This window comes from Polypterus senegalus, chromosome 1 (genome assembly GCF_016835505.1).
Source record: "Polypterus senegalus isolate Bchr_013 chromosome 1, ASM1683550v1, whole genome shotgun sequence".
NCBI lineage: Eukaryota > Metazoa > Chordata > Cladistia > Polypteriformes > Polypteridae > Polypterus > Polypterus senegalus.
In genome coordinates, this window is record NC_053154.1 from 60,399,530 (window position 1) to 60,415,679 (window position 16,150).

Below are 16,150 nucleotides of genomic sequence, written 5' to 3' on the forward strand. Positions count from 1 at the left end.
CCAGTTTTCGTTTGCCGTGGATGGACAAACAGAAAACATAACATGTTTTTGCCAACATAAAAAGGTAATTTGCAGCAGTTTCAGGTTCTCCAAACACAATTGTAGCACTTTACTTCACTCGTATTGCAATAAGGGCACCAAGCAAGAAAACTGTTTGTTCTATTTTTATGTTCTGTTTCTTTCATTTGGGAAATTCAACGGTTATAGATTCCCGGGCAAAGCTGGGTACTCTTACTAGTTCATTATAATCATACTAATCATGTCATTACATGTGCCATCTGGTACCTGCTCAGACGCTGACGCCTCACACCTTTCCTTGCCATCCAAAAGGCAGAGGAGAGGTGCTATAATGATGGTGTCTCTGTGCAGCCAATGAAGTTCAGTAGCATCCTGATTGCATATGTATGAGGTTGATTTGCATGCTCCATATATGGATGTTTCAGGGCAGCATGTGAGGCACGTTCAAGTATAAATCTTTACAAGGTGATTGAAAATATGCATAGAAATGTGCATACAGCATGTTTTATAAATCTGATTTTTTTTTTTTCGGTTTTGTGTTTTTGCCATGTACATAATTTAATGCTTGTATCTACGTAGTTTCATAAATGAGGCCCATTGGTCATCTTGTCCAACATCAGTATCTGATCTCAGAGATGCTCTTTCGGCTGAAATGGGCACAAATTCCCAGAGACACACCCCAAAATCTTATGAAAAGCATTCCCAGAAGAGCAGAAGCAATTATTGCCACAAGAAGGGGGCAACTCCATATTAATGCGGATGTTCAGCAAGCTCATGCATGTGATAGTGTGATATAGTGGCCATATACTGCGGCTCATATCATCAGAAGGTATAAAAACAAAAGATTTTAAGAAGATGTTTTTATTTAATGCACAATTTTTTAAGTGGTGGAGACAGCAAAGTATCTTTTAGTGTTTGAGATATGTTTGCTTTTTGTTACACTGCTAGGTTATGATTAACGTGTTTTGAAATTTTTCAGGATTGGAAAATAGATGTTGTGAAGAAGCATTGTAGTTCTCACTAATCCTGGCACCAGAAAGTTGCAATGAGTTTCATGTTGAATATCACATTCAACTTTGAAAGTCACTGTGCTCTGTAAACATGATAATAACGACCTTATTAACTTGTAATGATGGAGTAATATTCATTTACTGAACCAACAGTTTTCAAATACACTATCTGCAATATTTCAGTAGGGATTTAAGGAACTATAATGGCCAGGATTGCCTAATAAATCAAAGCCTGTCATGGTTAGGAGAGCTTGTTAAAAGTTGTTTATTTAAACCTAGAGTGTGAAGCTCACTTAGATTTGCAGCAATTATTTACTGTTTGTACTCCTAAGCAGCTTCAACTGCAGAATTTTTCTTTCTGAGAGAACTAATGAAGTGTAAATAACAAGACAACCAAAAGCTAACTTGGTTCCTTAGGCGGCTATGTATTTACATTTTCATTTGTTTCAGAAAAGGTTAATCAAAAATAAGAGAAAAGTGCATGGTTAATCTGCATTGGTTCACAAAAAATGATATGTTGAGAGAAAAAAGGCATCTACAACATATGAAATGGAAGTGCAAGCAGTCCAATAAATTGCATAAAATAAAGGCTTCCAAGTAAGAGTCTGAGTAAATTCGGAGTTAAGCACAGTTAATAATCTGCTTGCCAAATTAAAAAGGATTACTATGTCTGTTTCTTGTTTTTTGTGGTATGCAGCTCCATTTACTAACTATTTATGAAGCATATCTCCCTTTTTAATGGCTAGAAGTCATCTTCTAATTTTAACCTGTACAGTTTTCAGGGAAATTAATAAATCAATACTATTTTGAAAAACAACTTCAATGAACTTTTCAGTGGCTAAACTGTGATGGTGCCTCCCGTCAAATGAATTAACTTTTGTCACAACCTGGGCATGTTTAGTCATAGTCAAGAGAATTCCAATAAAACACAATTTAAACTGAGACACACAACTCATTAATTGAGAAAAACGTACTGCTGAAGACAGAGGATCTCTTTAAATATTTTTAATTCAGAGGGATGTGAAAAAGTACAAGTTACATTCTTAGTGTTATCCATATATTTGAAGAACAACAACAGCAAACAATTCTGGTCGTACATCTATTCATTTATGTTATCTATTTTTTAGACAGAACAATATTTTTTGTCAGATATATACATAATAATCCCAAGCAAAAGCAGTAAATAACATTTATCAAAAGGAACTAAAAAACAATAAAACATTAGAGTTCTGAATTTAAGTATTCTTCATTACTATAGTTGAATATTTAAGTTATTTTAACAATAAAAATGATTAATGGAAACCGTGAACCAGCACTTTTTTTTTACCAATGTTAATAACCACAAAGTAGCCACATAGCCAGTGTGGCTGTTATTGTCATACATAGAAAACGATTTCCAGATACTCACAATGGCAATCAAACATAAAACAATGGTGACAATGACACTTGCTTTAGTACTGCAAAGCTATTAACACGTTTTGACAGAGCTGTCACTGGTTTTTCCAGGATTTTTACTCTGTCTTCAAAAGTTGTGTGGAGAAAGATAAATACTCGGCAAACTCTACAATATACATTCTGGATCATATTTTACAGAGTCCAATTCATGAAAGGAATATTTAAATAAATAGAAACTCCTTTCATCAACATCACCACCGATTTCTTACAAATAAATTGGAATAAAAAAAAAATCACGTTTTTTATTTAACAATAACATTTACAAGACAGAATGAATTTACTTTATAAAGTCATGCTTAACATTGTGGTAGTTTATAAAGAAAACAAGCAATTGAACAATAACACCTGTTTTATCATCCTGTGAAATGCCTTGGAAAGTGTGTTTATGTACTTTTTAAAACAATATGTACTCATTGTTAAGTAATGTTTTTCCAGAAGATGATTTTGTCCAGTTCAAAGGAATAGTCCTGCATGACATTTAGAGGGACAGTTGAAGTTTGGTCATGTTTCTCTGGTGCATATTGTGATGTCGTACCAATTCATCTGATCTTGCAAACTTCTTCTGACAGTTGGGCCACCGACAGCTGAAAGGCTTCTCACCTGTTGAGTAAATACAAATACTACATGTTACACAAACCAGCCATTATTTTATGATTGGTATGTATGAAATGAAGAAGGAAATATATACTCAGATTTTGTTGTTTAATACAATTCTGAAATGCAAAAACTTCACAATTTCACCATACTGTAGATGTGTTTTTTTCAAACCTTTGATATGTAAAAATTATTCATTCATCTATTTAGGGACCCAGGGAATCAAAGCCCATCCAGGCAGGAGTGGGAGGTCAGTATATAAATTCAAAGAATACTCCAACCAAAAATTATACTTTTTATGTAAAATTTACCCCATGCCATTTGTAGAGGTGGCCAAGAAACATTTTTTAATCTATTTTTTTTCATTAATACAATCCTAAAACACTTTCTATTTACATTACAACACAACTAATCATATTCAAGAAACAGTCACATGATAGGCTACAACATGAAACTATCAAATAACTAAATTAGCCACAAGAACACACTGACAATAACACTGACCTTCAGTGGTGGAAGAATATCCTTATTTTTGTCCAGTTCAATTTAAGAGTTTAAGGCAACATATAATATTTAATAAACAGCAGAGAAAGCGTAAGAACAGGTAACATGTACCTATGTGACTTGGCTGCAACTACAGTAGTAAAACGAATTGAAAGTCTGGAAGGTGGGATGGAATGTAGTAAGGCACACATTACACTGACTAACCTGACTGGCAACATGTATTTTATTAAAGTAAACTGTTTGTATTTATGTATACAAGCATGCATATTTGCACTTTTAAACTGTTTTCAGACTGTTCTTCCTTAAATTAGGCATACATTAATGTGCATTTGATCATGATTTCAATTAAATTAAATGAAAAATTATAAATATTTAATTATGCTAAGAGTACTCTGTACGTAAAGATGTGTTATTTTACCAGCCCTGTAGTCTGGGATAGACAAGAATCATGACAAATAAATCTAATAAGACATTTAATGCATTTTTGTACAAATATCAATAATGTAAATAAAGTTTGACTTGCATAAATTTTGTTATATTGCTAAAAGGAACTTGTTTCTTTTATTATAATTGTATTTGCTGTTCCATTCTTTGGTATTTCTTTTAATACACAGTATGTGCTCTATGGCATGTAACCCGGCCATGGGGGGGATGCACAAACCAGTGTCTTCGTGCCATTCCCAAGCCCGGATAAATTGAGAGGGTTATGTCAGGAAGGGCATCCAATGTAAAATTTTACCAGATCAATATGCGGACAACAATACAGATTTTCATACTCGAGGCCTGGGTTAACAACAGCCACCACCCTTTCGCCAAATGGGCTACTGTTGGCTGAAGGAGAAGAAGGAAGGAAGGCATATCCGAAGGCAGAGGATGAAGGGTAGAAGTGAGGGAGATACTTTGAATGTTGGCAGTATGCTTGGTAAAGGGAGAGAGTTAGCTGATATTATGGAGGGAAGGAAGGTTGATATATTGTGCATGCAAGAGACCAGATGGAAGGGAAGTAATGACAGATGTATCAAAGGCAGGTTCAAATTATTCTACCGTGGTGTGGATGGAAGGAGAAATGGGGTAGGAGTTATCTTGAAGTAACAGTATGTCAAGAGTGTTTTGGAGGTGAAAAGAGTGTCGGACAGAGTGATGGTTATGAAGCTGGAAAATGAAGATGTCATGATGAATGTTGTTAGTGCATAGCCCTGCAAGTTGGGTGTTCAATGGATGAGAAAGAAGATTTCTGGAGGGAGCTGGATGAAGTGGTGGAGAATGTACCCAAGGGAGAGCGAGTGGTGATTGGAGTGGATTTCAATGGATATGTTAGTGAAGGGAACAAAGGGGATGAGGAAGTGATGGGTAGTAGTGGTGTCCAGCAGGAAAATGCAGAAGTTCAGATAATAGTGGAATTTGCAAAAAGGATGGACATAGTTGTGGTAAACATGTATTTTAAGAAGAAGGAAGAACACAGGGTGACATACAAAAGTGGAAGAAGATGAACAGAGTCAGTCTGAAGGAGACTGGAGACTGCCAAGTGGTGGTAGGGGAAATCATAGTTAAGCAGCATAGAATGATGGTCTGTAGGATGATGTTGGAGATCAAAAAGTGGAGAAGAGTGAGATCACAGCCAAGGATCAAATGGTGGATGCTGACAAAAGAAGACTGTAAGGTTGAGTTCAGAAAGGAGGTCAGACATGCACTAGGTGCCAGTGAAGAGTTACCAGATACCTGGGCAACTACAGCAGAAGTGATAAGGGAGACAGCAAGAAGGGTTCTTACTGTGGCATCTGCACAGAGGAAGGAGGACAAGGAAACCTGGTGGAATAAGGAAGTACAGGAGAGTATACAGAGGAAGACGGTGACCAAGAAGAAGTGGGATAATCAGAGAGATGAAGAACGTAGACAGGAATACAAGGAGATAAGGCTTAAGTTGAATGGGGAGGTTCCAAAGGCTAAACATAAGGCGTAAGATTTGTTGAATGAGAAGATGGACTCTAAAGAGGGAGAAAAAGACCTATATCGATTGGCTAGGCAGAGAGCTCGAGAGATGAGCAGCAGGTTAGGGTTATAAAGGATAATGATGGAAACATACTCGCAAGCGAGGAGAGTGTGTTGAGCAGATGGAAAGAGTACTTTGAGAGGCTGACGAATGAAAAGAACGAGAGAGAAAGAGAGAGAGAGAGAGAAGGTTGAATGATGTGGAGATAGTGAATCAGGAATTGCAACAGATCAGCAATGAGGAAATAAGGACAGCTACGAAGAGAATGAAGAATGGGAAGGCTGTTGGTCCAGATGACATACCTGTGGAGGTACGGAAGTGTTTAGGAGACAAGGCAGTGGATTTTTTGACCAGATTGTTTAATGCAATCTTGAAAAGTGAGGGGATGACTGAGGAGTGGAGAAGTGTACTAGTACAGCTTTTTAAGCATAAGAAATATGCAGAGTTGTTATAACTACAGAGGGATAAAATTGATGAGCCACAGCATGAAGTTATGGGAAAGAGTAGTGGAAGCTAGGTTAAGAAGTGAGGTGATGATTAGTTAACAGCATTATGGTTTCATGCCAAGAAAAAGCACCACAGATGCGATGTTTGTTCTGAGGATGTTGATGGAGAAGTTTAGAGAAAGCCAGAAGGATTTGCATTGTGCCATTATGGACTTCGAGAAAACATATGACAGGATGCCTAGACAGGAGTTGTGGCATTGTATGAGGAAGTCGTGAGTGGCAGAGAAATATGTAAGAGTTGTACAAGATATGTACGAGGGAAGTGTGACAGTGGTGAGGTTTGCAGTAGGAATGATGGATGCATTTAAGGTGGAGATTGGATTATATCAGGGATCAGCTCTGAGCCCTTTCTTATTCGCAACAGTGATAGACAGGTTGACAGATGAGATTAGATATGAGTCCCCGTGGTCTATGATGTTTGCTTATGACATTGTGCTCTGTAAAGAGAATAGGGAGTGGGTTCAAGAGACCGTGGAGAGGTGGACAGATGCCCTAGAGAGGAGAGGAATGAACATCAATAGGAACAGGACAGAATACATGTTTGTGAATGAGGAAGGTCAGAGGAATGGTAACGATGCAAGGAGTAGAGTTAGCGAAGTTGGATGCGTTTATAAAATTCAGTACAGAGGAACAGGGAGTGTGGAAGAGAGATGAAGAGTGAGTATAGGCAGGATGGAGTGGGCGGAGAAGAGAGTCAGGAGTGATTTGTGACTGATTGGTACCAGCAAGAGTGAAAGGGAGGGTTTACAGGACTGTAGTGAGACCAGCTTTGTTATATGGGTTGGAGACCGTGGCACTGACCAAAAAGCAGGAAACAGAGCTGGAGGTGGCAGAGTTAAAGATGCCAAGATTTGCATTGGGCGTGATGAGGATGGATAGGATTAGAAATGAGTACATTAGAGGGACAGCTTAGATTGGATGGCTTGGAGATAAATCCAGATAGGCAAAATTGTATTGGCTTGGACATGTGCAGAGGAGAGATGCTGGGTATATTGGGAGAAGGATGCTAGGGATGGAGCTGCCAGAAATGGGGAAAAGAGGAAGACCTAAGAGGAGGTTTATGGATGTGGTGAGAGAGGACATGCAGGTGCTGGGTGTGACATAGAAAGATGCAGAGGACAGAAGAATATGGAAACAGATGATCTGCTGTGGTGACCTCTAATGGGAGCAGCTGAAAGACAAAGAAGAAATTGTGCTGTATGGCATGTGGTGAAGCAAAATGTGGACACTTTGAAATATGAGGAGGGTCTTATTCTCTTTTGCTGCATTCATATATTTACCTTTGTGTTTTGTATCTTTACTTGTAAACTGTCAATGAAATGTTGATTTTTTTATATACTACTAGCAAAATACCTGCGCTTCGCAGCGGAGAAGTAGTGTGTTGAAGAAGTTATGAAAAAGAAAAGGAAACATTTTAAAAATAACGTAACATGATTGTCAATGTAATTGTTTTGTCACTGTTATGAGTGCTGCTGTCATCAAGGATTTGATTATCATTATTTCTTTCAATCAGGTTCGTATTTGGAGGACGTGTCGTGTTCAGGTTACATTCCGTGTTTGTCTAGTCTATCCCTGACCATCTCATCTTCGTTGTCAACCGTTGTAAAGATAACAGGTTTCATTCATTGATGTGATCACTACCCAAATCGGCTACTCGTGAATCTAAGATGTTTAACAGGCATTCCTGGTATTAACTTGTGGATTTCATGCATTATTATTACTCTTTAATTTAATATTTTTTTTTGTATCAGTATACTGCTGCTGGATTATGTGAATTTCCCCTTGGGATTAATAAAGTATCTATCTATCTATCTATCTATCTATCTATCTATCTATCTATCTATCTATCTATCTATCTATCTATCTATCTATCTATCTATCTATCTATCTATCTATCTACTTGCGAATATTTAGCTGCAGCATGTCTATGAACTTGTGGAATTGACTGCGAGTATTTAGCGACAGCGTCTCTATGAAGTTGTGGATTTGCCTGCGAGTATTTAGCGACAGCATGTCTATTAACTTGTGGATTTTTCTGCGAGTATTTGGCGTCACAAGGTTGTTTCTGTCTAGCTACATCAGAAAATGTACCACGACGTCTGACGCGCATCCTTTTTACTGTTTTCTCACAGCTTAGATTGCTGCCGTCATAATTGGTTTGAGTTTCATGGTTTGTTTCAATTACGTTAGTATTTCCAAGACTTGTGTTTAAGTGACATTCAGCATCTGTCAAGCGTTGTAAGCATACAACCGGCCTCATCGATAACTTCGCATCCAGCTTTTGAGAGTTGAAACATTCATAAACATCAAAGTGTCCACTACTCAAATCGTCACCTGTGAATCTAAGATGTTTAAAAGGCATTGGCGGTTCTCCAAAGGTGTAAAATATTTGGCCATTTCAGTACACTTGAAAGCGACAACCGAACCATTCAGCGGCAGCCATCAACTCACATGCAGAAGTATAGGTGCCCCTGTGTTTTATAATTATCTCCTGTACCGTCATCAGTCCACATCTTGAATCTGTCCCAGTCATTCAATACATAAGACACAATGTTCCTCCGGATATCAAGATTGAGCCTGATATGGCCGTGCAATATGTAACACAGAGAATGTAAAAGGCAGGCAGCATCTCCGGGCATGGAAACCACTCGGTAAGTGACAGTTCTTTGATTGATGGTGATCACCTCGATAGACATGTTAATCGGGGTACGGTTGGAACGATAAAGGAAATGGGTACCTGAACAGTAAACTAAGTCTAAAATACCTACACAATAACTTTAATCGTAATAAACAAACAATAAAACAGTGAAGAAGCCATGGATTAAATAAAAAAGCTGCAGTTATCAGCATGGAGACGTGAATACCGTGGCGAAGCAAAGAAGTGAAAGAAGAGACCGGAGCAACGGATGGCCTTATATGGGCAGGCAGTCAATTACGTGGGAGATGTGGGGATGGGGAACGCAATATAGGCAGGCAGCCACCTACGTGGGAGGCGTGGTGATGGGGGACGCAACGCCGCCAAACATGGCGACCGAGCTGCAGGTTATGGATGTATATATGTACGTAAGTAGGATTCAGTTATGACCGTTACGCGTAGAATTTCGAAATGAAACCTGCTTAACTTTTGTAAGTAAGCTGTAAGGAATGAGCCTGCCAAATTTCAGCCTTCTACCTACACGGGAAGTTGGAGAATTAGTGATGAGCGAGGGAGTGAGTCAATCAGTCAGTGAGTCAGTGAGGGCTTTGCCTTTTATTAGTATAGATGAAAGGAGAAAAACTAACAGTTGTGCCAGGGTATTTGACTACAAAATGAAATATTAAGCTCAAATTTACAATTTGGTGCCTACATTTTTATTTTTACTGGTAGTTTGTGTTTTGTGCTTTGGAAACACTTTGCATTTTTTTTTCAGGTCAAAGTATGGAACAGTATGAAACAACTCCCTTTAAACAGTATAAAACAGACAACATTTTTTACAAAGAAAAAATGTGAAAAAAATGTTTACGCACTTGTTTTACCTGTATGAGTCCTGGTGTGAGTCTTAAGATGGTCAGATCGAGAGAATTTTCGCTGACAGGTTTTACACTGGAATGGTTTTACTCCTATACCAATACAAAAAAAGATGACAAACATAGGTGGTTGCAGGAAAGTCTGTTTAAAGTTGAAAATCTGAAAAACTGTACATGAAAGAGCTTCATATTGTTAATTTACAAAGGCATTGGTCTAGATTGGGTATGACATTTTTAGAACTCAATGTGGCACTTTTGAAACATATACATGGAATTAGCCAAACCAATTCAAATCAAATAGAATACTGAAAAGAGGAAACACATAAGTTTGGCTGAATAATCTAAACAGGGTAAAATGTAGATTAGATAGAGTAAATAAATAACAGTTACCATAGTTGCCACAGTTTTCTAACATTAGGTAGGTAAAAATAGCAAATGTTGTGGTCAAGTATCTAAAAGCTACAAAACATACAGCATTACTGGAACTTCTAATTCTGTGCCTTTTTTTTCTCTTCTAAATCTAATTACCTGTGTGTCTCCGCTGGTGTCTTTTGAGCTGGTCAGATCGTGAAAATCTTCTACCACAGTCTTTAAAGTCACATAGGTACGGTTTTTCACCTACATAAATAGAAGGAGATAAATAAGTTAATTTAAGAAGCAATATTTCTGTAGCAACTCTCCATGACTTTTAAACTAATGAAATTGGTGGAAAGTTTATTGTGGTAACTTATATAACATGTAAAGCTCCATGTCCCTGATTGACTTACTGGTGACAGACAAGAAATTTTTGGATAGTTGTAGACATCGTAAAAGAAAATGTCATTCACTAATGATTCAATCCCATAGCCCTGAGAAACAGAAACAATACAGTTTCACTATAAAAATGATCTGTGAAAAACTAAAAGAAAACTAAGTATAGACAGCTTTGCTAATGTTTAGGGATAATTTGGTTTGATTTTATTAACCTTTTTCTTTCAAACTAAATCTGTTTCAATACTTGCATGTATTCTAATCTTCTGACTTTTGTAATGTCATAGCTCTCTGTGATGTAATTATTGAAACCTTAAATATTACTCAAACCTTACCTCAAAAAAAGAAATGTCCGTGCCTTCTAAAGAAAAGTAATCAGTTTAAAATAGTTCAGGTTTTGGCCTTTGGTTTCTTTTGAGTCTGAACTTTCCTTTATACCTCAAACACAATATTAGTCTGATTGTGTCGATTCCTTGTCTTACTAATATTTCATGATTCTAAAAGTTGTTCTTTACTCTACCCTTTCAATATAATATTTCAAATAGATCAATTAAAAAGGTCATTTTTAAGAGTCCATTAACTGTGTGTCATATCAAATAATCTTGTGGTTGCAAGAATGTTACAAAAAAGTGAGTAGTTTTAAAGTAGTTAGATTAGAAAAGGATTTTTAGCTAAATCAGAATTGTCACAGTAGGGTCATTTAACCCAAATGTATGAAACATAATTCATATAAAACTGCCCAGATTTCTGTGGAAGTAATTTTTCAAATACCTTTAAGCTTAGGGTGCTTCAGTGGTAGATCTCTGATAGTACTATAAGAGCATGCAAACCTGAGGATTATTACTTTATTTTATCTATTCACTAGCAGAATACCCGCGCTTCGCAGCGGAGAAGTAGTGTGTTAAAGAAGGTATGAAAAAGAAAAGGAAAAATTAAAAAAATAACGTAACATGGTTGTTAATGTAATTGCTTTGTCATTGATATGAGTGTTGTTCTCATATCTATCTATCTATATATATATATATATATATATATATATATATATATATATATATATATATACCCGCTTGGCAGCAGAGAAGTAGTGTGTTAAAGAAGGAAAGAGAAAGAAAAGGAAACATTTTGAAAATAACGTAACATGATTGTCAATGTAATTGTTTTGTCACTGTTATGAGTGTCGCTGTGATATATATATATATATATATATAGCAAAATACCCACGCTTCGCAGCGATGTCATGTGTTAAAGAAGTTATGAAAAGAAAAGGAAACATTTTAAAAATAATGAAACATGATTGTCAAAGTAATTGTTTTGTGTATTTGGTGGCAGCGTCACAAAGTTATTTTGTCTAGCTGCATCAGAAAATGTACCACGACGTCTGACACGCCTCCTTTTTACTGTTTTCTCACAGCTTGGATTGCTGCTGTCATATATATACACACACACACACATACATACATACATACATACATACATATATACATATATACACATACATATCTTCATATCTACATATCTATATACATATCTACATATACACACATATATATATATACACATACATACATACCTATCTACATCATATATACACACACATACATACATACACACACACAAATTATATATATGTGTGTATGTATGTGTGTGTGTGTGTGTATATATATATACACATACATATACTTGTGTGTATGTTTGTATGTGTCTATATGTGTGTGTATAGCTTTGGTCACTGAGTGCAAGGGAAAAATAATAAATTATAGTCTATAAGTTATTAAACAGTAAAACATTAACGTTTTAAGAAGTACAGGTACATTGAAATTACATTTTCTATGTGAACGTTCAAATTTGTGCCTCTGGTAATGTGCCTTACCGGCATTTAAAGAAAATTAGTTTTGTGTCCTCTGGAGTGTTAAGAGAGAAAGGCTTTGGTTTGGGATAAAAGGAAAAAAGGTGTAAAGAAAGGAAAGTTGCCTTTTTCTTTTATATAGTATAGAGAGATGTGTTCGCTGATGTTATGGTCGCCTTTTGGGGACAGTCGCGGTGGATCTTGTGTAGACTGGTGAGACGCCCCGCCATTAATCAGCTGTGATGACACAGTCAATCCTCTACTCGTGTGCGTGTCTTCATAATCGAGGTGAGGACCTCATAATCGTATATGCAAAAGAAAGTGTGAATCGCCTTAATATTATTTTGCCGTGGTGTAGAAAAGGGGTCCCGTGTTTGCACTTGTCTGGGCTATAGCGCAGGGGGAGGATGAAAAAAATTAAAAGTGCTCACTTTGACTTAAGGCAGAAGCGCAGTCAGCGTCTCAAAGGCCTCAAAGGCCGGCACAGCTATGCACGCGCGCTGGCTGCTCGACTTTTGCTGGGCAGGAGACCCCAGTTTGCAGACACGTTCATGATATCAAAAGTCTCAGCGCTCTTTGGAGGTCATTCATATATATATATATATAGCAAAATACCCGCACCTCGCAGCGGAGAAGTAGTGTGTTAAAGAAGTAATGAAAAAGAAAAGGAAACATTTTAATAATAACGTAACATGATTGACATTGTCATGAGTGTTACTGTCATATATATGCCTGCCTAAATAAGTCACCCTCGCTTTGCTCTTACTTTTTTACCGTTCATTTAATCATGGCTAGTGGCGGAAAAATTATAAAATGGAAGGAGGATGGCTTTACCAAAACAATTATTGATGGCGAATCGATTATTCATAAAGCTTGAATTGGTGATCTGTTTTTCTGTGTTAACCTCATATTTTTCATACTTCTTCTCAAACTAAGGTGGTGCGAGGGTAAAATGAATCGGGATGCGCTGATCAATGTAATCGGTGTACCAGGAAATCATGCATTGACAAAAGCTCCCCTTTGCTTGTAATGCAAAGTGTGATTAAATGCATTATTTTTTAACGCGTTATGGAGCACATGCATCGAAGCTTCTCAGCTGTGCTAAGAAAAGGAAAGATTTTAAAAATAACGTAACACAATTGTCAATATGACCTTTTGTAAGTAGTGCCTGGAGGATTCAGTGTGTAGAAGCTCTAGAGACAGCGTGTGTATTAATTTTTCTGTGAGTATTTGGTGGCAGTCTGACGAAGTTGCTTCGGAAGACGGCGTTAGACGCGGAGCTCAGCTCAGAGCGAAATAAGATGAATGGGAGGGGAGATGATGACGTGACTCCCCCACCCGCCTTAACTGTCAATCCCCCACAAACACAGTCTCTCGGAATTTGCATAAGCACACCCCTTCACCTTCGCTTCTTATTGTTTCGCTGCCTTCTCAATTATATAATGCATGTTTTCTTAAGCGCTTTTTGGAGGTCTTCCTGGTTTTCTACGCACTGCGTTGACAGTCAGTTCACGTGATTACGTGGGAGGCGTGATGATGTCACACGAAACTCCGCCCCCCCACGTCTTTCCAGCTCAACTCTATTACAGTTAATGGAGAAAAATACCTTCCAGTTATGACCATTAGGCGTAGAATTTCGAAATGAAACCTGCCCAACTTTTGTAAGTAAGCTGAAAGGAATGAGCCTGCCAAATTTCAGCCTTCTACCTACACGGGAAGTTGGAGAATTAGTGATGAGTGAGTGAGTGAGTGAGTGAATGAGTGAGTGAGTGAGTGAGTGAGTGAGTGAGTGAGTGAGTGAGGGCTTTGCCTTTTATTAGTATAGATTATTTATTCATTATTAACCCCTTCAAACCCTGATAATATATATATATATATAAAATTTTATTTAAAAGGTCAATTAATCAATTAATTCAATGACTTAAATATACTTAATGCAACAGATCCTGAATAAAGAGTGATTTTTTGTGGATTTATATATAGTGTATTCATGTTATATAATTAATGATTTAAGATTTCATTATTTTGGGAGTGCACTGCAAACCAAGGTGTGTGTGTCACATTATTATTCAATTTCTCAAAGGAAACAAGTCAAACGCTAACTGAACCTTGCTTTCATACATCATTTCCAAAACCATTTTCCATAATTGATTTTATGTAGTTCACTGAATTTCTCCAGTGCTATAAAGGATGGTCAATTAAATTCTGAATGTGAGAACTCCCCCAGGAGCAGAAGTGGAATAACTGAAGGGGGAGTTTGTCAGTAACAAATGGAACTGGCCTACGTATAGTACACCATCATAGCCTGGTGCGTCTATTGCAACAGATCACACATATTTAGGATAAATAAATAACAATGACTATACGATGATCTCAAATCAGAAACCTGGAGTGAAGGGAGACGGAAAGGTTGTACATGGGCACAGTTTTCTTTCCCAGAGAATGTTTTTTTTTAATTTTTCTGTTGCAAGGAAATGTATTTTTGTTTACGTTCAATTGAGACAAAGCAAAAGTTCAATATCAGCAATTTCACAAAAATAATACATTCCGTTTAACCATAGCAATTCTGTTAAAAATAGCCAATTTGTCTGAAATTTATCACTTTTATAATCTGTTGTTCAAGTTCATCATTTTATTTTTCCACTTTCTCAGCAAAGAAGAAGGAATTCGCAATGTTGCTGTATTATTTAAATTTCTCTCCATTGTTTGGCTGGCATATGTCAGCATCTTCAAAAATGATGATTTCATCTTGTAGGAATTAGAGAACAGCAAAGATTCCCGTTACTTCGGCATCTGGAATGTCTCATAGAATTTACTGGTCTGTTGAATACATTGAAGCATTGCTTCTAATGAGCCAACTCCCCACCCACCAGTGGGTCACAGGCAGGTTTGCGGATCTGCTGGGTGGGGTTTTCTGGGCCTATAGTTTGGTTGTGGTGAATTAATCATGACAGGAAACATAAATAATGTACCACAAACACCATACTGCAACCTTCCAGGAAATATTCGTAATTCACTAAGCAAACACTTGCTTAAATGTAAACTGTGTTTTGTACTGCAACTTCTAAAATAAAAATGATGAGGTTTTTCAAATGATTTTGGTTTACTTTTAGAAAATACTGACTCTCTGGTTAATGATGGATGTGATGTAATAACATTTAAGGGGAAACTATTTAACTATCAAATGAGCTTTTGGGCGAAGTGTTTGAAAACTCAAATAGATTCCTGTTCTGTTATTATTTCTCCTTACAGTAAGTTATTTTATGTGCAATATTTTGATATATATGCTGATTTGAAACTAAGTATTTAAATTTCATACAACCAGTGGAATGTATAAATAAATAAATGTATAAATCAATGGAGGTTTAGGCAAGTGATTTATTTATAGCTGCCCTTACTTAGTGTTTCTTTGATTTGCAGCAGAAAAGCTGATATATATCATGAGCTATATACTTCCGTAAGCAACACGATGATGTAGCTGTTAGCATTGCTGCCTGACAGCTCCGGAATACTGAGGATGAATCTTGGCCCATGCAATGTGGATTTGGCTTATCTAATTGGGTTTCCCTGATGGCATTCTGAGTTTCCTATCACACCTCGAAACTGTTCACATTATGTTAAATGCCAGTTGTAAAGTGGCCTAGTTTGAGTATGTGTATCCCATGATGATTTACTGCTCTGTCAAGGGATGCTTCCTGTCCTATGCCTAGTGCTTCTAGGATAGGGACAGTGGATATGACTGGATAAATGGGCTACTTGAACGTATGTATATCTACATTTACAGTCAGAAAGACTTCTTTCAGAAAATGGACTTAGATAGATATACAATAAACTCATTCCTTTGATTTACTTTATTGGAACGTTATCTTCAGTGAAATTGGTTAACAGTTTAAAGTTACTTATATCTTCTTAAATTAATTTTTAAAACAGAAACATGTCTAATTGCAAATCTAAATGTTTTAAATTATCA

General features: G+C 36.9%; 1 protein-coding gene across 2 annotated transcripts in view; it reads right to left on the reverse strand.

Annotated features, from left to right (window-relative positions):
• Nucleotides 1-2,037: 2,037 nt before the first annotated feature.
• Nucleotides 2,038-16,150, reverse strand: part of LOC120526467 (Wilms tumor protein homolog) — a 41,270-nt gene continuing 27,157 nt past the window's right edge. The window contains exons 7-9 of one of the 2 annotated variants that reach the window (XM_039749643.1): nt 10,113-10,202; nt 9,594-9,677; nt 2,038-3,083 (exon numbers count right to left, since the gene is read on the reverse strand). In XM_039749643.1, the coding sequence (XP_039605577.1) occupies nt 2,962-3,083; nt 9,594-9,677; nt 10,113-10,202 (296 nt within the window). In that variant the 3' untranslated portion in view covers nt 2,038-2,961. Of the gene's footprint in view, nt 3,084-9,584; nt 9,678-10,112; nt 10,203-16,150 lie in introns of both variants that reach the window. The other variant, XM_039749636.1, reaches the window with a different exon arrangement.